The following is a 22830-nucleotide window of genomic DNA, read 5'->3' as shown; positions in this document are numbered from 1 at the left end:
TCCAATCTCGCTGCTTCCTGCCTGCCATCCAATCGTGGTGGAAGGTTCTTGCCAACAAAGGGGTTTCACTGGTCACAGGTTGATAATTTCGCACATTGTTTCGATGCGAAGTTAGTTTAACCAGGTGTGTGTTAATCTTCCGCTTGCCTCACTGAGAGGATTTTGGCACTTACTAATGATTACACAGTGGTGTTGATCTTGTCCTATGTGGGAGCTGGCTCAGTTCAATGAGTGATTTGGCAGCTGGATGATGAGTGGTCAGCTTTGGTGGAAGTGCAAGCACATATACTCTTACAACTAGGAAAATATTCAGAGCCATGGGTACCCAAAAGAGTTACTTTTTTTACATTTGTTGTGTGCCCTGTTGAAAATGACCAATTTGAACTTAAGTGCTTTATATACCTAGCTCTGAATATTTTCCATAAAAAACTTTTTATAGTCATTGCAAATAAAAAAAAAACAAAAAAAAAACACGAAAAGTTATTAAAGTTGACAATTAAGTGTTTGTGTGTCTCAACAGGCTTCACAGCAGAGCAGTCCTCAGACGGTCTGGGTTGTTCCAGCTCTCCGTCAGCTGCACGAGATCACCCGCTCTTTCATTAAACAGACCTATCAGAAGCAAGACAAGGTACCATAAACATAAAACCGAGCACATCATCTCAATGATCGGCAGCACCCACAGTGTTAATGCAACATTCTTTCGCTTTCAACTCTGCCAGAGCATTATTCAGGATCTGAAGAAAAACTTTGAGATCGTCAAGCTGATCACAGGATCCCTGGTGTGCTGCCATCGACTGGCCGTGACGGCTGCGGGCAACAACAGCCTCTCAGGCTCAACCATGGTGGATGGACGATACACCTACCAAGAGGTTTGTCGATCATGTCAGACTTTATCTCAGGAAGCGAGTCAGATATACTGTTTACGGCTATAAATTACATTATTGATGAGACAACTGTTCAATTACAACAGTGGTACTTAATTCTACCTATTGTTCAGTTTAGCACAGCGCTTCATGTTTATGTTTTGGATTTTGTGTGAGTGCACGATTCAAAATGTCATAAATCTGTCTCATTGGTTGTGTTCAGTATTTGGACAGCCACCTGCGCTTCCTGGCCTTCTTCCTCCAGGAGGCCAGCCTCTACCTGGCCTGGAACAGGGCCAAAGAGCTCTGGGAGTGCCTGGTGTCGGGGCCGGATGTGTGTGAACTTGACCGTGAGGTATGGAATCCATTAATGCAGATGAAACGTCTTCAGGGATTTGTTTGTTTGTCATGAAGTAGTGGCTTTTGGAGCAAAAGAGGCAGGAAGCGAGTGCTCAACTTCAATCCGTGAGGTTGAAAACCCTTTGTATGGTCATAGACTTCCCGAGTCTGGCCATCATATCAAGACAATAATAAAGACATCTTACTGCCACCTGAAGAATTAAAGGTCTGATGTCTCAGCGGGAAAAGGCGAAACTAATTGGGACATTTATCTTCAGTGGACCGAACCAATTTAATATTCCCTTTACTGGCTTTTCTAAGAACTTTCAGACGAAGACAAAGAAAATGGATCACATCAGTTCTCAAGTCTGTGCACCGGCTTCCTGTCACTCACAGATTTTATTTCAAAATACTAATCCTGGTCTGCAAACCTCAGAATGGTTCAGGTTCAGCATATATCTCTAAGCTTCTGTCATGTTTTGAATAATCCAGACCTCTCGGTTCATCTATCAAACCCGCTTTCGGTTTCCAGACTCGGATCCAAACATGCACGTTTTTAGTTTTTATCCACCAAATATATGCAACAAACTCCCACAGACCTGCAGAATAGTTCTCCCTTGGACTACGTTGAAAAAGGCACTGTTTCTATAACTCTTGTATTACTTTTATCCATAAATTCTATTCTTGTTAGTGTTTATGATTTGTATTATTTTAAGTATTTTTTGTTTTTCTATTCAATTGCTTGCATGTGTTGTTTGTTATTCATGTTCATAGAAATGCTTTCTTAATCCCGGAGAAGCACTTGCTGATGACCTTGTTGTTGGAATGTTCTACACAGATAAAGTTACCTCGCATTTAGATTATATTATATCTGAAATTATGCATTTATTTCCACCCAGCTGTGTCTTCTGTTGGATCCACAATCAAAAGCTACTTTTAACGAACTGAAGATAAACAAAAAGCATGTAGTTTTGTCTCGGTGAAGTTCTGCTTTCAGATTAGCTTTAGCACATTGTATTTAATGTGTGCAGATGTGTTTCGAATGGTTCACCAAAGGACAACATGACCTCGAGAGCGACGTGCAACAGCAGCTCTTCAAGGAGAAGATCTTAAAACTGGAGCCTTATGAGATCACTATGAATGGTGAGAGACTCCACCAGGAGACGCTGTATCGACCAACAGCTTTGCAGAAATAGCCGTTGAGCAAGAATTTGATCCACCAGTTAACATTTCTTATGTTTTTTGCGTGTCTCAGGTTTCAATCTGTTTAAGACCTTCTTTGAGAATGTTAATCTTTGTGACCATCGCCTGAAGCGCCAGGGAACTCAGCTGGTCAGTCTCTTCCTTACTTTCTCCATACTTATTGTGTAAACTCTCTGAATCAATGGTCAGTTAGAGCTGGAATGCACTCAAAAAGATGCACACTGTAAAGCACATCTTGGATGACATTTAGATTGGATGCATCTCCATGGTCTGATTTCAGTGCGTGGAGCGCCTTGACCTCGCAGGGATGGATTTCATCTGGCGCATCGCCATGGAAACTCCCGATGAAGAGATAGCAAATGAAGCAATCCAGCTTATCATCACATACAGCTACACCAACCTCAATCCCAAGATGAAGAAGGTCAGTGAATAATTAAGCATATAACTTAAGACTATTAGGAATAAGGGCATATAAAAAGCCATGTTCAGCAAGTATGCCGTGGGTAAATTGTGAAATTACAAGCAGCACAATGTTTCATCTTTACAGGACTCAGTGTCATTGCACAAGAAGTTCATTGCTGATTGCTACAAGCGATTAGAGGTAAGTGGTTGAATATTATCCATGTTTTACTGTGTCATGTCAGAGAAAATCAACCCCCAACGGTGCTTTTCTGCATTTCTTTTCTCAGGCAGCCAGCTCGGCCCTGGGTGGGCCAACTCTAACACATGCTGTTACCAGGGCAACCAAGATGCTGACGGCCACGGCCATGCCAACAGTTGCCACATCTGTACAATCACCATCCAGGTACAGAGGGGGGTTTGGGTAAGACATTGTTACTAAACCTATTATATAGCACACTAGTGCCCTCATCCTTTCTAAGCCCCTACACACTGTGCAATTTTTTTTAATGTTTAAGACATGTTATTCTTGTGCAATCATGTCGACTCACATCGTCATAGGCTGCAGTTCAGCTCGCGTTTGCATCATACGGTCTGCACACGGCAAACTTCATGTCGTGGCCTAAGTTTATTTAGATTCGTTTCGTACAGTGTGTCGGGCTGTGAACTTTTACGATTGTTAAAATCGCACAGTCTGCAGGAGCCTTTATACCTCTCACACTGCTACTAACATAAGAAAATATAGATTATAATATGATTTTGCTTGCTGCGTGGTTGTGAAACTGTTTCCTTTATGTTAATCTTCAGATCCACAAAGCTGGTGATCATTGAAAGACTGCTGCTATTGGCTGAACGATACGTCATCACTATAGAGGTATAACTCCATGATTCTTTGCAGTCATGAACAATATTTGTGCTGCATAGTTTGTCAGTGGGTTACATTCATGATGCAAAATGCTACCTTTTTCATAAATTCTGTGTTTTTGTAGGACCTGTACTCTGTTCCTCGCACTATTCTACCTCACGGGGCCTCGTTTAACGGACACCCTGTCACTCTTCACATCACCTACGAGTCAACCAAAGACACTTTCACCTTAGAGGTATTTAGTGGCTTCATATTCTGTGATTTTTAAAAAAAAATGTTTTAAGTAATTTATTTATTGTGTATTTACTATGTAGAGAGGAAATGAGTCCTCTCATTTTGTATTTGTGCCTTGTAGACCCACAGTAATGAGACGATAGGGAGTATCCGGTGGAAAATAGCCGAGCACTTGAGCTGTCCGGTGGACAATGTTCAGATCTTTGCCAATGATAGCGTGGTAAGTGCTAATGACTCTGTGTTTCTCTTTTAATCTACATGCTCAAATTTAACTCATCCCCATGTTTCACTCTTCTATCTAGTTGGTGTTCTCAATGCAAAGTCCATTCTTCCGAGCGAGATGCTGCTACTTCTTATTGAAAGATTAGCTCACTGAATTTAATGTGTAGATTTAACAACTGAATGACTTTGTTTTTCTTTGCTACCCCTTCACCATATGCTAGTTGACCATGAATCGGGACCAGAAGCTTCTGTCCCAGCTTGGCTTCAACGATGAGCAGAGCCTTACTGTGAAAAGCTCAGGCACTGGCACTCCCTCTGGCAGCTCCGAGTCTTCAGCCTCCGCCTCGAGCAGTTCCAGCTCTGCTGTCTTCAACTCTGCCTATGCCTTGGAGCAGGTAGCATCTCAGACACAGACTGCAGTCACAGACCATGTACTCCCTGAAGTTAACACATTTGAACGCTTTGTTCTGTTTACAGGAGAAATCGCTACCTGGGGTGGTGATGGCTTTGGTCTGTAATGTATTTGAGATGCTTTACCAGCTGGCGAACCTGGATGAAACCAGGTTTGATACTCTTTTGATCCAGACACACGTTGATTGATAAATGTGATTTAGTGGGAATGTTTAATGGTATACAAATGTTTCAAGCTTTACAATTGGATAACAATTTTTTTTATTTATGTAGCAATGTAGTCACTGAGGCTACCTTTGAGTAAGCAGGAGGCCTTCTTGGAATTTTATTTATTTATCATCCCCAGGATCACTCTTCGTGTGAGGAAGCTGCTGCTGCTGATTCCAACCGATCCTGAAGTACAAGATGCTCTTGATAACTTTGTTCCCAAAGAATCCAGTGTCTGGAGCCATCAGGTAACTCGTACTGAAACGATCACTCTTTTCTATTAACTTGCTGTTGGAGAGTAAAAAATCTGTAATCTTCGTAACTTTAAGATGAAGAAATATAAAGTGATCACATTTAGTTTTTGCATTCAGATGTTACTGAATTGGTTTACAGCATATTAACATATATTATACACTTATTTTTATAATGTGTCATATAAAGCTAATTTACATAAAAGTAAACTTAAATTTCGAGTGAGAAAATGCTGAACTTGAATTGTTTTTAATTCTACATTTATTTTCAGAGACATTCAAGGTGAAATAATATTTCGGACTGGAATATCACAAATTTTAGTCAGGATGCTGTGACTCTAATTCATCTTTTTAACTTGCGAAAAAGCAGAGTATGAAGCAATCCATGTTATTTTTAGGCTTTTATATGACAGAGTTGAGACAGACTGTTATTCTCAGGTCGATCTGACCCAAGTATAAAAGTCAATCTTTTTTTTTTTTTTTTGCCATATTTACATGATAATGTAGGGTTTTTCTATCAGTCAGTGTTTCTTTTCTTTATCCTTCCTCCACTTATATTATTTTGTTACTCTTGTAACTCTTTCTGCAGAAGACGTTGTTCACCCTCGGCCAGGGTGCAGGCTCTCGATCTCCATCCATGTCATCAAAGCAACAACATCAGCCCAGTGCTGCATCCATCTTGGAGTCATTATTCAGATCTTCTGCCCCTGGAATGTCTACATTCAGAGTGCTGTACAACCTGGAGGTACTTACACATTTATCATCCATGTTTTTCTGTTTTTTGTACATGTTCTTCTTCCTTGCAGTAGCTGTGGAGACTTACATTGATTTCAATTGTATCTGTCATCCCAACCTGTTTTTCAGGTGTTGAGCTCAAAGCTCATGCCCACGTCTGATGATGAGATGGCCAAAACCAGCAGCAAGTCATTCTGTGAGAACTTCCTGAAGGCATCAGGCCTCAGGTAACAGTACAGACCACAGTCCTGTTGAAAGAACGCAACCTTTGTCATTCTTTATTCCCTGTGTGGGAAGTGTCGGCACACTTGTCAACCTACATTATTTATTAGCATGCATATGTCACATGGCATATGCTTCTGTCCAAATCGCCTCACAGTATTGTTTTATTTTTAGTCTTGACAGCATGCGTTGATTTTTTTCGTCTTGTCGTTGCAGTCTGGTGGTGAATGTTATGCAGAGAGATTCTATTCCATCAGAAGTGGACTATGAGACCAGACAAGGAGTCTACTCTATCTGTCTTCAGCTGGCCAGGTGCAACATATTTCCTTAAAACATTCAGAGGTGGAAAATTGTGTCTCTAAATGCTAAGACAGATTTCAGGACTCACATGGCTGCTATTTTGCAGGTTCCTTCTGGTTGGTCAGAGCATGCCTGCAGTACTGGATGATGATGTAATCAGAGATGGAGAGGCGCTATCGTCTCGTCCATTCCGCAATGCTGGACGGGCCGGGCGACAACTGTCTCTCTGTGGAACTCCAGAGAAGTCCTCATACAGGCAGATGTCTCTGTCTGAGCGTTCGTCCATACGAGTGGAGGAGATCATACCTGCTGCTCGTGTCGCTATCCAGGTACTGAATAAGCATTCTCAGTATGAATACAATGCAAAGTGCTTTATTCATCCTAGAGGCAAATTCTTTTTACAACAATGCTTCACACAGAATAGAATAAATGGAACGATAAATAAGTCATAATAAAAATTAAAGCAAAAATATATTATGATGTACAAGGCTTAACAGTGACTAAAATATGCATGGAAGAATGGCTTGACAGTAAAAACAAAAGCACTCTTTACAAAAAAGAGTTATAGAGTATATTAGTTACAGGTAGGAAGGATGGATTCCCTGTTGCATTCTGTAGTGCACTTGGGTGGTCTTGGTCTCTTCCTAAAGTTGCTCCTGCAGTTCACCAGGACATCATGGAGGGGGTGGGAGTCATTGTACAGGTGGTCTCAGAGAGGTCCAACTGAGGTCTATCCTGAGCAGGGTCCTCAGTATCAAATATTTGAAAAAACAAGACTGGTATTATCAGCCCTGCGCAGGTTTCCATCCACCCCTCATGCCACTCCAGACCTCGTGTTTTTCTGCTGGAGTTTCCATTCCAGCTTCCTGCTATATTTCCGTAGCCTCTCTGAGCTTTATCTGATCTTTAACTCGGGTCCAGTGCAGTCAGTTCGTCCATCTCATTCGCCAGCGATCTCACTTTTCGCATGATGACAGATCGGAGACGAGGCTTGAAACACCTCTTCACCTCTAGTCGCCATTGCCTCTGTTTTTGCAATGCAACTTCCTTTCCTGGTGCTTAGTTCCCTCTCTGCATCCCCTATGGGTCGTCTTACAAATTTCCTCTGGGAAGTTCAGCGTACAAGAATCCTCCAATCATCGAGACGTAATACCGAATGGTTTCCACCACCAATACACAATTCATTCAGTTCAGTGCATTTTTTTCAAATATAATGTTTGCTGTCCTTTTTGTAGACCATGGAAGTGGGAGACTTTACATCTACAGTGGCCTGTTTCATGCGTCTAACCTGGGCAGCCGCAGCAGGCCGGTTGGATCTGGTTGGGAGCCCACAGCCAATCAGAGAGAGCCACGGCACACTTCTGCTGCATGGAGTACGCACTAGGGTCAGCAGTACTGGTGAGACACTTCCCTTTCTGTATATTTGTTTCTTCAGCGTGCATAAACACAAAAATTGTACTGATCCTAATTAATGTCCTGCACCGATGTCCTGTCGCTCTTTTGACTATAAGAAAATTGCGGTAAAAATGAAAGTAAAATCGTTGTGTGCCTTTACAGGGAGCAACTGCAGCTCCAGCAGCGAGGGCGAAACCACGCCCACAGCACTGCATGCTGGGATATGCGTCAGACAGCAGAGCGTCTCCATTAAAGACGCAATCATTGCCAGGGAGGCTTTGTCACTGTTGGTTACCTGCCTGCAGTTACGCTGCCAGCAGCTGTGTAAGTCTAGTGCATGATCACAAATACAACAGCTCAATATATTTTCATCATTTCTGCACATTATCATCAGTGCTTGTCACACTAAACCTCATTTTCTCTCTGTACAGGTTCTTTTTACAATCTTCCGTCTGTCAGTGATTTTATTATTGATGTTCTACTGGGGTCCCCCAGTGGAGAGGTAAACAGCACACTCCATAAATGACAATAGAAGCACAGAAGTAATTTATCTCTCACAGCAGTGCCTGTAATTATCTTTCCTCTGTGTTTTCTGCTTGTCAGATCCGCCGCGTAGCTTGTGATCAGCTGTACACTCTGAGTCAGTCGGACACTTCAGCCTTCCCTGATGTCCAGAAACCCAACTTGTTCCTTCTCTCTGTCGTCCTCACTGCCCAACTGCCACTATGGAGCCCCACGTCTGTCATGAGAGGGGTCAACCAGAGGTACTGAGTAAAGGCAATGCAAGATACAAAATCACTGAAACCTTTGCAGACATCTCACCTTGGTTTTGTTTTCCTGTCAGGCTGCTGTCCCAGTGCACCGAGTACTTTGACCTGAGATGTCAGCTCTTGGATGACCTAACCAGTGAGTCACTTGTGTTGATAATACTACCCTGCTCATGACCAGATGATTAAATGCGATATTTATTTTGAAATGTAACATTCACAATGTGTGCTTGTTAGATCATTCAGTGGGATTTTTACAAACTGAAAACTCACTGACAGCCTATAAATTGTATAAAACAGTAAAAATAACAGCTGGAATTCCTTCATTTATTTATAGCTTTCTTTACTTTGTGGAGGCGCTGGCTCGTATTGAAGCTTACCATAGCCATTGTCTTCTTAGATTCAGTGGCGAGCAACATTTTGCATTTAAACTTATTTTTGTACCCAACTGTTTGTGTTTCTAAATGAAGCAATGTTAACAGCTTTCTGGGGCAGCAGGGCATCAAATGGTAGCATCACAGGGTTGCAGTGTATCAAACAATTCTTACTTGCATTTCTCCACTTTACCTGACCTCCCCACAGCGTCGGAGATGGAGGTGCTAAAAGTGAGTGCAGCCACCATGCTGGAGGACGAGATCTCCTGGCTCGACAACTTTGAACCCAGCTGGAGCTCCGAGATGGAGACCAGCGAGGCGGATAACATCCTCCTGGCAGGACACCTCAGACTCATCAAGACGTTACTCTCACTCTGCGGCAACGAAAAAGAGCATCTCGGTGAGCCGTCGGAAGAATACGTGCATTCATGTTCACAGCTATCAAACAGTCCCTGGAGCTTCTAATCTGACTTTGTGTAACTCTCCTCAGGTCCCTCTCTCATCCAGCAGCTGTTGGATGACTTCCTGTTTCGAGCTTCACGCATCATCATTAACAGTTCAAACCCCACACCTTCCCCGGCCCCGAGTCACGACTTCCACCCCAAGTACGGAGTTTTTCTTCTTTAAATCAATAAATAAAAATTGTGTTTTTAGTTCCGTCGAGTATGTTTCAGGCATTTCTTTTGTCAGGTTTTTGTTTTCGGCACTATTGCACAAAGCCACTGTGTTTTGGACAAAGACCCGACTGTTCATGTTGACAGTTGTACTTTATCATGTGCATGTGCTGTCAGGTGCAGCACGGCCAGCAGCAGGTTGGCAGCATACGAGGTGCTGGTGATGCTGGCAGACAGCTCGCTCTCCAATCTGCAGCTCATCACCAAAGAACTGCTTTCCATGCATCACCAGTCAGACCCTTCAATCTGCAAGGAGTTTGATGTAAGCATCTAATACTGTCACTGCTACTTTCAACTCTACTAGTACTACTCGTTCTAATCCTACTACTAGTAACTACTTCTACTAATACTAGAATTTCTACTACCAGTACTACTATTGATGTTAATACAACCTCTACCCTGACTACTAATACTAAATAAGCCGTCGATCACTACCACTACTAACATTATTTCTACTACTACCACCATAATAATACAGCTACTATTACTTTCATTTCTAAGAATTCATCTACCTATACTACTAATAATACTAACACTAATAACACTACTAATGCAATATCTGCCACCACCACCACTATGACTACTAACACTACTAACACAAATACTACTTCTACTGCTTCATAAATTATCATTTATTCTACTAACAATAATACTACCTCTACCACTGCTTCTAGAAATACTACAACTAATGCCCCATTTATAGGACAACGTTTTGATTGTTTCAGAAAAATTCTGCATTTACTCGGCAAAGACCAAAACTTCAAATTCTAATTATGCATCTGGACTGCTTCTACCGCCAATGGTACTACCACTGTTAGTAATATTAGCAGTGGTCTTAAAAGAAAACACAGTATTGCAAATAATAATAGTGGTTAAAAGCTTACTAATACTGATATTATCAGTGCGAATAACAATATGACCACCATGATTATTATTGATAGTAATCGTACTATCTCTACCTTTTCGACTAACAATGATATTACTTCAACCACCGCTAATACTGAGACGACTACTTATACTACTATACCTAACACCGCCACCACCAAAGTTATCACTGCTACTGTTTTTAATATGATTACTTCTACTATTGATACTGCCACTACTACTACTGACATTAATAATCTGTTTATGCATATACTTTTGAGAATTAGTGTCAGCCTGAAAATGTAACCTCCTGTTGTCTCCCCCTCAGTATCTGCCCCCAGTGGAGAGCCGGTCTGTCTCGGGTTTTGTTGGACTGAAGAACGGCGGAGCTACATGTTACATGAATGCTGTATTCCAGCAGCTTTACATGCAGCCTGGCCTACCAGAGGTACCCTGGTTTTCGGTGCCCTCATGACAGCGTATATTCACTAGATGGGGTCTCCTATTTGTGGGCAGACTCTTATTCAGAGGGTTAAGCCAGTGTTGGTTTCTAAAGTGTTCATGTTTGGTTTCAGGCTTTCTTGTCCATTGAGGATGACACAGACCAGCCAGAGGAGAGTGTCTTCTACCAAGTGCAGTCTTTGTTTGGACACCTGATGGAGAGCAAACTGCAATACTACATACCAGAGAATTTCTGGAAGGTAAACACACAGTAATATACATTTTTTTAAGTGTAAACTGAGTGTTTTGATTGTAATACATTCACTGTTTCCTTAAAGGGCCACTTTATGATTTGTTAACATTTTAAAAAAAAATTGTGGAAAACAACCCTTTTGTTTTAATGACTCATATTTATCAACATGTTATTTCATGTTGTTGAGTCATTTCAGCAATGCAATCAACATGTGAATACAATCATGATCATCCTCATGCAACTGTGTCATGTGTGTTTTAGATCTTCAAAATGTGGAATAAAGAGCTTTATGTGAGAGAGCAGCAGGATGCTTATGAGTTCTTCACCAGCCTGGTGGATCAGCTTGATGAGCATCTCAAGGTATAACTCACACATTGGTTTACAAAATCATTAAGCCAGGTTAATACTGAAGTTCCTTTGTATTTGTGTCACTATATGATTATTCACACAGTTCTTTTCCTCCTAGAAAATGGGTCGGGAGCAGATCTTTAAAAACACATTTCAGGGAATTTTCTCAGACCAGAAGATCTGTAAGGACTGCCCTCACCGGTGAGCCTCAATTTTTGACCTAATAAAGCTTCAAACTTGCTTTCTTTTCTTTTTTTTCCACATATGAAGTATCATCCTTTTTTATTTCACAGATACGAGCGTGAGGAGACTTTCATGGCGCTGAACCTCGGTGTGACTTCCTGTCAGAGTTTGGAGATTTCATTGGACCAGTTTGTCAGAGGAGAGGTGCTCGAGGGCAGCAATGCCTACTATTGTGAGAAATGCAAGGAGAAGGTGGGTATACTGCGACATGAGCTTTTTACCCTGCTACCTGAAAAATTTTGACTTGATTTACTGAAAAAATAAATGCAAGCTTGATATCGTGCACAAACACATGGGGAAGCTCATCTACTAAGGGGACACACTGAGAATTCTTTGACAGACCGCAAAGAAACACACCATGGTTACCATGGTTGAACTATATGGAATATCCTGTGTTTCTATCAGACAATATTGAAGGGAGTTTATGTTAATTGATACATTTACCCCTTAAATTATGTACCAAAAAAGTTAATGTGATCCGGAAGGATGACCGAGAGAAGGAACAAGTTGAGTTGTTTATAATTCTCTATATATATATATATAACTTGAAAAGAAGATTCAAATCTGCTGACCCTATGGAGAAAATTTAGTTTTTCTTAGGTCTGTCATCTCCTATACTATGTTTTTTCTTTTTCTTTTCTTCAGCCAAGAAATTTTTTTCACTCTAACTAAATATGTTTGTTGATGTTCTCCCTAAAGATGCGCAACTCCGAGTTGTCAGATTTTATTTTGAGCTTGTGGGCATTCATCTCTTCATCCAGTCTCCCCATGGGAGACAGAAGCAGCAACATATGTAAAACAATCACATACTTCTGTTTTATCTCACTATCATTGTTAGTTGATCAGGCACAAACCAAAGGGTCAGTCTGTTTCTGTCAACATTTGATTTGGCACCCAAATTAAATCAGGCCCTGTATGTACTAACCATGATTGTGTGTCTGTTAATTTTCACAGAGGACCACTGTAAAGAGGACGTGCATCAAGTCTCTGCCCAGTGTTCTCTGTATTCACCTTATGCGCTTTGGCTTTGACTGGGAAAGTGGACGCTCCATCAAATATGATGAACAGATCAGAGTAAGCAGTATCTCTGATCCCGTGATCCACACCTCCATTTATTGAAGCATTTTCCTAATTATGATACTAAATCTGCCTCATCTATTTGGTGCATAGTTCCCCTGGGTGTTGAACATGGAGCCGTACACCGTCTCTGGAATGGCTCGTCAAGACTGCAGCGGAGAGGGAGGCGAGGGAAGAGGCGATGGTGCCTCAGGAGGGTCACCCAGAAAGAAAGTCACCATCTCTGAGAACTATGAGCTCGTTGGGGTTGTTGTCCATAGTGGACAGGCACACGCTGGACACTACTACTCCTTTATTAAGGATAGACGGTGAGACACTTCACTCATCAGAATACTACTTTCCTTTATGAAGTGGTAACACACTCTGAAACTGAAACATTTACTTGAATTCCCTGGCTGTTTGTTTCTCTGTTCTGTCTTTGTACTTTATATGAGTTTCTTGAATCTAATGATGAGTGGAGGAAAATAAACTGTTTTTGTAGTTTAAGACTAGATCAGAAGACCTCCTTGGGTCGCATGAATGCAGCGTCAGGCTTTGTGTGGGCTCAGAGTTTAGCTTCTAAGTGTCTCCAGATGTCTGGCTCTGCCAGGCAGGAATGCTCGCTGGATAAGTGGAAAGAGACCACAGCCGCTAACGTTTGGCACCCTGGTGTCACTTACTTTCCTGCTCATATCCTCGCTCAGGATTACAACAAGATGCTGAGCACTTTTCAGATCGTACAACACACTGTAGAGCTAATGCACAGTCCATTATAATTTATATCAGGTCAGGATCTTTGTTTGTGTTGCTAGACAACAACAGAAAAAAAATATGCAGAGTCTGATTGGTCACAGGTGGAAACTGATAAGGTGTAAAACCTGTTCTGTGGGAGATTTATCAGATGTGCAACATGCTGTAATCTCCTGTGGTATGCACTAAAGTTTCATCTGTCACCAGGATGCAATAGACGTCTTGCAAAGTTTAAACTTTAAAAGAAAGAGTACATATTTTATCTACACTTTTGCTGACTTTCCAGTTCAGTTAGAAACACTTGTAATTCATCACATTTTCTCTCTTGTGACTTTATTTTCTCAAAGTCCAATTTTGCTTTTCTTCCATGTTTATGTGTCTGGCAGTGGTAGCGCCCGTGGACGTTGGTACAAGTTCAACGACAACGTGGTGGAGGAGTTTGACATGAATGATGAAACTCTGGAATATGAGTGCTTTGGAGGAGAGTATCGACCCAAAGTTTACGACCAGTGTAAGTTATCAACCCTTTTAGACAGCATATGCATGAATGTGGATTCTTGCTCATGCTCAAGTTTATGTATGCATCTGTGCCCACAGCGAATCCGTACCCTGATGTGCGGAGGAGATACTGGAACGCCTACATGCTGTTCTATCAGAAGATCAGCGATCAAAACTCGCCGGTCCTGCCCAAGAAAAGCAGAGTCAGCATCATGAGACAGGAGGCCGAGGACCTCACACTGTGAGTCAGGTTTACACTTATAATTTATCAACGTCACTCACTTTGTGAGCATTTTGTCATGGCATCATTTAGAGCACATCAGTCAACTTTCCCTGCTGCAGTGTGCTGAACTCTGGAAATATATTGATATTGAGGGAAAATTGTGATGTGGTTATATCTATATATAAAACCCCACATAGGGCAGGTTTAATGCAATAAAACAAATATTGACAATCGACACAGCTATCAGTCATGTTTATATGTTGTTTATTTTGTACTTATATGGCCACGAACATTGTGAACACAACAGCATTCAATGTTGCCCCATTTCATCAGTTCCATCTACTAGCTATGTCATGTCGGTTTCCCAGATCTGCCCCATCCTCCCCAGATGTTTCCCCACAGTCCTCTCCTCGCCCACCGCGAGCTAACAATGATCGCCTCACAATCCTCACCCGCCTGGTTCGCAAGGGGGAAAAGAAGGGTCTGTTTGTGGAGAAGATGCCTGCCAGCATCTATCAGGTAAAGTGACATGGAGCTGCCTGCGGAATAAAGAGCTCAAAGAGAAGCAAGTCGGTCTTTATTATCTGCTCAATGGCTTGTGAGCCACACAGAGAGAATTGTCACAAACGATTGGGTTTGACTTCTGTGTTTGTGTGTTGTGTAGATGGTGAGAGACGAGAATCTGAAATTCATGAGGAACAGAGACGTCTACAACAGCGACTACTTCAACTTCACCCTCTCCCTGGCCTCAGTCAATGCAGTATGTGATTTGTCTAATCTTGGGTTTTAACACCATTGAAGGATGAGCCCACCTCACAACTTGAAACAAAGAACCCCCACTGTCGTGCTGCATATGCCCCATTTCACACCAAGTAGTGACTTCCGGTTTAAAGCTGATTTGCTAATGTTTTTCACATTATTTATAGAAGGCTCGTGGGAATCATAGGTAATAAAAAACACAGCTGAAGTCTGCAACTATTGTAACTGTTACAAACATACTGGAAATTACCTTGAGGACAGACATGAGTGAACGGAAGCCCGCAAGAGACTGTTTTCAAAAACGGTGCAAGGACGAACGTAAAATAGGAAAAAAAACAATTGCACTAATTGCCAACTGCCATTAATCCTTGTATGTATTTAAACTAAATGCATTTTAAGGAAGACATAAACAAATGCATGGATTTTGATTCAACATGATTAATTTACATCTTTTTCCATTAATTCTCTACGTTAACTTGGTACCTCTAATTATCATTCATTGGTAGAAATGATGTTATAAATTCGCCTTCTGACAGAGAAGATGAAATCAGAATCACAGTGGCTAAACCCTGCCCTAGGGTCTTCCCTCTGACCCATCAGATATCTTTATGCTTCTACGTGCCCCCAAATGCTCTCTGGCACCCCACACTTTTTTAACCCCTTGTCTAATTATGTCACTTTGTCAATCATTTTAGTCACAAGATCACAATTTCTTGGACAAAGGGTCTGTGAGGACCGGTAGTTGTCCCACACAAAACAATATTTAAAACATGTTGCATTACTCCCAGTAATGGTACAATATAGATGGAAAACGCTGTCATGTGCTGACACAAATAATCGCATAACACCACAAAGAAATTCCAAAACGTCTCACATGACAATTTTCTGCAGTCTGTGCATTGTTGTGGTGGAATGCAAGCAGAAGTCCTCTCATGACTGCCTCTTCATTGCAAAGCATAAGAAAAATTGTCTGTTGCCTAAAATTGGACAGGAAGTAACCATCATCAGTGGTTACTACATCATCAAAAACAGTGAAGAGGACAGACTTGGCTATTGTTTAAAAAAAATGTAGTGCACCATTTCAGTTTTCTCTGAAACTAAGATGACAACAGGAAAGTAAATGACTCGTGTTGAGAGGTGACTTTTAAAGGAAATTTCAATTTTCAACTGGGATGCAGTGATAATCGATTTCCTACAAAATATTATTTTAAAAAGACTCAGATCACATGGCAATTTCTCAGAAAATTAACAGCAAAATAAAGTGTCATTTGAGTGACAGCTACTGAAAGAGGGCACAAGATCCTGCTAGGGCTGTAGTAAAAAAATATATATATATATATATCACCAGCTACAAATTGGTATCGAGCCTCATTTACTTACCAGATGTTGTAGTCATCAAAGATGAATATTCCTCTCAGGTTTGAACAAAAACTGTCTTCCTACATGTGAATCAGGAGTTTTCTCACAGAAGTGAAATAAAATGTACTTTTCAATGATATTCGATATTTTAAAAAAAAATGCTTATGCACTGTTTGCAAATACAGTATTTGTACTCTTCCATCAATGTACACAATGCACATATTAAAAAACGTTGACTTTTTTTTTTCAGACAAAGCTGAAGCATCCGGGCTATCAGCCCATGGCCAAAGAAAGTCTTCAGCTGGCCGTTAATTTCCTCTTCCACACCTACTTGCACACCAAAAAGAAACTCCGGTAAGGACGCGCAGTCATACACTCAACGTGTGCCGAGTCTGAATATCGTGGCAATCACCATTAAGTGTATTATGTGTGTTTCTCCTGCAGTGTGGACACTGAGGAGTGGATGGCAACAGTGGAGGTGTTGCTGTCAAAGAGCAGTGAAGCATGTCAGTGGATGGTGCAGTACCTAGTGGGACAGGAGGGACGAGAAATCACCAGGTCAGTCACTTGTTAACTACCTGCTGGAGCCCACACAGCCGCCCGCCGCAATGTGGTTCATCAAATTATGTGATACAAGCTCATTCAGGACAGGGTGTCAAAACCATTTTAGTTCAGAGACAAAGGGACAAATTCAATCTTAACTGGGCCGAACCAAAAAAGGTTTACATGTTAACCTTTAAATTATACGTCTTTGTTTTATTTATGATTCTAGCTGTGTTATGGCATTGATAGTAAAGCTGCTCCACTGACGATGAGGTAGCTCGGTCTCTGCTAAATTACAGATCTTTCATCCACAGGCAAACTGACACATTCTGATCAGAAGATTAGAGCAGCAATTTGACAGTTTGAAATATCTTTTTATCTCTTAGGTCAGTACCCAGCTAATGTGAGGGCCAGGTGCACCCCGAGCAGGTCGCCAGTCACAGATACAGAGAGGCACATGGTCATATGGAGGAAAACCATGTACCCGGAGGAAATTCTTAGTGAATACACCCTTTTAAAAAAATTTTTTAAGGAAGGAAGGTCGTCCCACAGGCTGGATTCGGCCTCCTGGTGGGGGACCACTGTTGACCCACTGTTGACCTGCTGGTCGTACGTTTAATCTTTCAATCTGTGCTACAGAAACATTTTTCTGTGTCTTTGTGATGCTTCATTTTCTCAAATGCTGCTGCTCAAATAGATCAAATGAGAGGATGCAATCCCCCAGTCCTGACTCAAGAAACATCTACAATAGTTCTGGTGTAGTTTTTTTCTAGCAGTGATTTTTACAGGGACTTGGCCTGGGTTTAATCACTGCAGCATTTTTCATAGCTGTCCCGGTGATATGCGATAGTAGAGGCTTGGCAGCTGCCAGCGCTGCTCTCCCACTCTAATCAATGCATACTTAACTCTCAGGGTCAAATGCGGCCTGATAAATGTTGCTCGAGCTGCTGAAGCTTCTCTCTTATATACATATAATCACATACTTGAGCTTCGCCTGACGATACACAAGTGTCCTCATTACTGTATAACATGGTGTCATCACACAGACACTCTCTGCTCCTCTGTAGTACTCCTCTGTAGTACTCCTCTGAGAGTGCGCTTACAGTTGCATCTCCACTGACGGCACGGGTATTAAAAACACCTGTGTGCATGTTGCTGGAGCGCTGATTGGCTGAAAGAGCCGGTCAGTCTCAGGAATGTAAGCATGCAGAGCCAGAGGACTGTGTCCTCCAGAGAAAGGTGTTTGCTTCTACTACTTAGTATTGGAGCATGGGGTGATCATATGGTCCTCAGACATGATTGGTTGTTGAACATCAGATGTTTGGGCAATACTACCCCCCCCTTCACATACCACACGCCTCTTCACAGAGAAAGGAGGTAGACGGTGTCATTCTCAGCTCTGTTCGTTGTCTCAAGACCAAAATCTGCCAGCACATGAACGTGTTTTATAACCTTCTCTCCTTTCTTTGATGTATTCTCCCTCCCGGGATACCGAGCGTGGGCAATATTTATATACTAACGTTGTTACGACGGGAACGGGTCCCAAAACTTGGTTCTGACTCCCTGTGGCTCCATTTTTAAATGTTGTTTTCACAACAACTCCTGATGTCCTTGGGTTTCTTTCTGGAGTAGTTTATTTATCCCTCCTCTGTTTGCTTTATATGTTGCCGGCCTGAATTCCTTCACTCGCAAACAAGCAAATATGGTGTGAGACAGACTCTGCAGATTAGAGAGAGAAATGTTCAGCGTTTAATAATAATAATGATGTCACACAATCAACACTTTCTTTTATTAGTTTATACATCCCGTCTTCCTTTCAAGTGGGGAAAAAACCACACAAAAAAGGGCAATTCAAACTTGTTGTTAACTGTTGGAAAGCTTGTTTATTCTAGAGGGGTTCATAAACAGGCCAGGTCTTGGTTAGGCGTTTGCATGTTCTCCCCTTCGAACTTCTAAATTTCCCAGAGGTGTGAGTGTGTCGTCGTTTGTCTCTGTGTTTTTGTCCTGTGATGATGGACTGGTGACCTCTCCAATAGTTGGCTGGGATTGGCTCCAGCCCCACAAGCATGAACATGAAGCATCATAGAAAATGGACGAGGAGATGCATAAAGTTATATTTTAACCCTGTTCTGAAATTAATATATTTTTAAGAAGAAGAAAAAAGAGTCTTTGAATTTCTTTAAAAATAAAAAATAAAAATACAAGCCAATAATGTACCTAAATACTAAACCAGGAGCATATAGATAAAAACAGTAGTATTGATAAAATCCTGACAATACTACTTTCCACATCACAAGACAACAGCTTCAAGACTGCTCGGTTTGCGCTCATTCACTGTGATGCAGGTATTGATTATCATGTTATCTCCTCTTCAGGGTCTGTCTGTTGGAATGCAGCGTGAGAGAGGTGCGAGTGGTCGTCGCATCCATCCTCGAGAAGACTCTGGAGAGCGCGCTTCACTTCGGAGACCCGGGGGTGGACAACTTGATAGACGCTCTGCTCTCCTTGTTGGACAAAGATGTCCCAGAGAATGTGAAAAACTGTGCGCAGTACTTCAGCCTCTTCAGCAACTTTGCTCAAAGGGTAAATCTGCATTTCTCTGTTAACGCCACAGGACGGATATCAATGTGCTCATTGCTTTTGTAACACCACACTTTTGGGCTTAAAGGCTTTAGTAGTCCAATGAGCTGAGTACTAAAATCAGTTAATGCGCAGCCTGGATCTGTTGCATTCACACCATATTCACAACGTCCCACTGCAGTATCACCCGTTCAAGCAGGTGTGGGTGTTTCTGTTCTTGTTCTTTCCAGAGTGTGAATGTTACCCGGCTGCACTATATTCACTCCTGAAACTTAGTTGGGGGGTGGAAAGGCAAGAATTAAAGACTCTGCAAATCATTTTCTGAATGGTTTGTTTTTGTCCATTCTCTCACAGGGATGTGGTCCTTGTCAGTTGTTGCTAAAACACTCAGCGTATCGCCGCATGCTCGTCTTCCTGTTGGGACCGAATCGGCAGAACAACCAGGTACAGAGATCACTCGTCGTGTTCAGTATTGCACAGTAATATGGGAAGATTGTGTTAAAACACTCGTACTCCTTCACTTTTGCTCCTAAAATCCAAGTCATTTTACAATGTTCAGCCTCTTCTTGTCAGACAGACTTTACAGGTGTTTGAGACGCCAGACGGAATAGTACCATAAATTATCTGGTTGCTGGAGATGATTGAAAGAGTTTTTTGTATTTTTCCAGAACCGGCGGTGGAGTCCCGCTCAGGCTCGAGAGTTTCTTCACCTCCACACCACTCTGGCCCTCATCACGCTGCACTCTGACCTCGGCCCCCATCAGACGCACGGTGAGACCATCACTTCTCTCCCCGGTACTCCCACACGTTCATCCCATCCGGCTCTCGGTCCAAATGCATTTTCACGTCTCTTGTTGTCCCTTGTAGCTCCAGGAGAATTCAAACTGCGTCTCGGTAGCATCCCGTCATCCACCCCGCTCCTCCCCCTCCACGCAGACATCCTGGCCTCACTCTTCACGCCAGAGGGGCAACCTTATCTTCTTGAGGTAGCACGAAAGAAACTGCAACTCCCACTTTTGTTCTGATCTTCTTTCATGGTTGAAAGTCACCGATGTCTTTCTCTTCATTGTGGCTCTCTGCCAGGTGATGTTCGCCATGCGTGAGCTGTCGGGGCCACTCTCAGTCCTTATGGAGATGGTGACCTACAGCTCGTTCTGCAATGAGCCTTTTTCTCTGGGAGTGTTGCAGTTACTGAAGGTAAGAAACCCTCAAAAAGCAGCAGACTCACTCACTCACTCACTCACTCACTCACTCACTCACTCACAGACGAGTGCGTCTCGTAATGCTCATTCTGTGTTTCAGACCCAGCTGGAGATTGCTCCACCTCACGAGCTGAAGAACGTCTTTCAGATGCTGCAGGAGCTGCTGGTGAGTCATCGTCTTCATCGACCTCTCGTCCATCACATCGCCGCCGTTTCACCAATGTTAAGGCAGGGTCATACTTTGCATGTCTGCAGAGTCTGCACTGGTCCGTGGGACGTAAATTTTGTTATCCACGCCCTTGCGCCAGAGGCAACTTGGTGCTGCGCCCACGTTGAGCCACGTTGAGCTCCGCCTACATTGAGCTCCGCCCCAAATTGCACACTGCAGTCAGAGGATTCTCTATGGGGAGATCCGCCGAAAAAGAAATCAGAGATAGCCGGACGGCTCAGAACTCCGGGAGTGAAATACAAACAACTTTAGGAAAGGAAGAGAACGCCGGCCACCAGAAGTGGACATATTTTCGGGATCGTTATGGAACCTGCGCCTGCGTGAACCCAGAAGTGTAGTATGAATGCAATTGTTTGCGCATTCGCGGTCCGCACACAAGTCAAAGCAGTCTGCGGATGCACATTGCAGAAAGTATGGAAGAGTCTTTTGTTGTGTTTTACTAACCTCAAGAAAATCTTTTACTTTCAGGTTGTGGAAGATCCTCTACAGACCCAGAGACTGAAATATGCGTTTGAATCAGAGAAAGGCCTGTTGGGTACGGCTGGTGATTTATTAATGTGTTGGGTTTTTTTGTTTGTTTGCTTCTATATACATACAGGTTCATCTCACAAAGTTAAAATACAATGAGAAAATTATTTTTACATAAATTATTTTTTGTTTTTTCCATTTAACTTTAGTGTAGATAAGTCAATAAAATTAAGAATACAGTCTTATATTTTCAAATCTTTTCCTACTTTTTTTTACCATATGCCATATTAACCAAACAATACCTTTTTTTAAAGTATTTTAACATTTTTATTTTGTACAAATAGTTGAATAAATGATTTACCTGCATGTTTATTGCTTCAATGCAGATAACTGAGACACTGGAATATTGAGAAAAAATCTTATTAAAAAAAAAAAAAAAAAAAAAGCTTTGTTTACATATTTAGTTAAAAATATGAATGCATTTAATTTGTGTTCTCTCACAGCTTTGATGCATCAGAGCAACAACGTGGACAGTCGGCGCTGCTACCAGTGTGTCAAGTTCTTGGTCACATTAGCCCAGAAGTGAGTACAAATAGAGATCAAACATCACCTTCTTTTTTCCCCACAACCTGTATATTATTGTGAATTATTTTCTCTTTAACAACACACACACAAACACACCTTTCTCCCTCCAGGTGTCTTCCAGCCAAGGATTACTTCAAGGACCTGTCTGGTCACTGGAGCTGGGCTGTGCAGTGGCTGCAGAAAAAGGCAAGCTTATAAATAAGTCTTATATTTCAATGTTTTATTGCAGCTATGCATTGTATGCACACAATTGCAAGAATTGGCAGGAAAACTACTGCTGATATTGGGTTTTTTTTTCACTTTAACTCATGTGATTGTCATTTGACTAAAAGTTAATGCTGTTTGAACTCCCTCTCTGTAGTGTAAAGCCTCTTCTTCCCCGTGCTGTTGTGGCCCCGCAACTCATGTGTTGTTCTGTATCGTGATTTTTATTTTACACATTGTTTGAGCTTTTCGGTAGGTATCCACCTCCTACAGCAACGCTACAAGTACCTCGTTGTTAGAAATCCCCGGTGTGCAGCACAGTTCACGTTCTGTGATTAAATCATCCCGTCTGCTCGGAGTGATTCATATTTCCCTCTCTTCTCAGATGACAGAACATTACTGGACTCCGCAGAGCAACGTCTCCAACGAGACTTCCACCAATAAAACCTTCCAGCGCACTATCTCCGCACAGGTACACACACACACACACACACTTGACAAACATGTTTGTTATTGTACGCCTCTCTCAGCTAAACACAAGATCTATTATTGTGTGTGTGTGTGTAACTCCACAGGATACCTTGGCCTATGCTACAGCATTGTTAAACGAGAAGGAGCAGTCTGGCAGCAGTAACGGCTCCGACGGCAGCCCAGCAAACGAAAACGCCGACCGCAGCCTCCGACAGGTAAACCTCCGCCGCAGCGTGGCTGTGACTCATCGAGTTCCAGCCGCCAAACGCAGACGAACGGCAAGAAAATGGATC

The 22830-nt window shown here is 42.1% G+C and overlaps 1 protein-coding gene across 2 annotated transcripts in view; it reads left to right on the top strand.

Moving 5' to 3' along the window:
* Positions 1–22830, top strand: part of usp24 (ubiquitin specific peptidase 24) — a 43093-nt gene that overhangs the window by 18575 nt on the left and 1688 nt on the right. The window contains exons 16-65 of one of the 2 annotated variants that reach the window (XM_080472873.1): positions 521–628; positions 720–869; positions 1087–1218; positions 2234–2345; positions 2458–2534; positions 2686–2826; positions 2953–3006; positions 3095–3210; positions 3612–3678; positions 3794–3904; positions 4025–4123; positions 4347–4520; positions 4603–4688; positions 4883–4991; positions 5587–5739; positions 5859–5956; positions 6168–6263; positions 6358–6580; positions 7487–7649; positions 7809–7970; positions 8078–8148; positions 8250–8410; positions 8491–8552; positions 8996–9187; positions 9278–9392; positions 9579–9723; positions 10654–10773; positions 10901–11026; positions 11281–11379; positions 11486–11568; positions 11661–11802; positions 12565–12684; positions 12781–12995; positions 13803–13927; positions 14014–14155; positions 14506–14656; positions 14802–14897; positions 16506–16609; positions 16700–16813; positions 19174–19381; positions 19733–19822; positions 20047–20149; positions 20246–20364; positions 20462–20575; positions 20681–20746; positions 21278–21344; positions 21781–21859; positions 21973–22048; positions 22452–22538; positions 22642–22752. In XM_080472873.1, the coding sequence (XP_080328999.1) occupies positions 521–628; positions 720–869; positions 1087–1218; positions 2234–2345; positions 2458–2534; positions 2686–2826; positions 2953–3006; positions 3095–3210; positions 3612–3678; positions 3794–3904; positions 4025–4123; positions 4347–4520; positions 4603–4688; positions 4883–4991; positions 5587–5739; positions 5859–5956; positions 6168–6263; positions 6358–6580; positions 7487–7649; positions 7809–7970; positions 8078–8148; positions 8250–8410; positions 8491–8552; positions 8996–9187; positions 9278–9392; positions 9579–9723; positions 10654–10773; positions 10901–11026; positions 11281–11379; positions 11486–11568; positions 11661–11802; positions 12565–12684; positions 12781–12995; positions 13803–13927; positions 14014–14155; positions 14506–14656; positions 14802–14897; positions 16506–16609; positions 16700–16813; positions 19174–19381; positions 19733–19822; positions 20047–20149; positions 20246–20364; positions 20462–20575; positions 20681–20746; positions 21278–21344; positions 21781–21859; positions 21973–22048; positions 22452–22538; positions 22642–22752 (5934 nt within the window). Of the gene's footprint in view, positions 1–520; positions 629–719; positions 870–1086; positions 1219–2233; positions 2346–2457; positions 2535–2685; positions 2827–2952; positions 3007–3094; positions 3211–3611; positions 3679–3793; positions 3905–4024; positions 4124–4346; positions 4521–4602; positions 4689–4882; positions 4992–5583; positions 5740–5858; positions 5957–6167; positions 6264–6357; positions 6581–7486; positions 7650–7808; positions 7971–8077; positions 8149–8249; positions 8411–8490; positions 8553–8995; positions 9188–9277; positions 9393–9578; positions 9724–10653; positions 10774–10900; positions 11027–11280; positions 11380–11485; positions 11569–11660; positions 11803–12564; positions 12685–12780; positions 12996–13802; positions 13928–14013; positions 14156–14505; positions 14657–14801; positions 14898–16505; positions 16610–16699; positions 16814–19173; positions 19382–19732; positions 19823–20046; positions 20150–20245; positions 20365–20461; positions 20576–20680; positions 20747–21277; positions 21345–21780; positions 21860–21972; positions 22049–22451; positions 22539–22641; positions 22753–22830 lie in introns of both variants that reach the window. The other variant, XM_080472872.1, reaches the window with a different exon arrangement.

Source organism: Lipophrys pholis (assembly GCF_963383615.2).
Source record: "Lipophrys pholis genome assembly, chromosome: 10".
Taxonomy (NCBI): Eukaryota; Metazoa; Chordata; class Actinopteri; order Blenniiformes; family Blenniidae; genus Lipophrys; species Lipophrys pholis.
The sequence above is the reverse complement of the archived record's forward strand: the minus strand, read 5'-3'. Positions and strand labels throughout refer to the sequence as shown.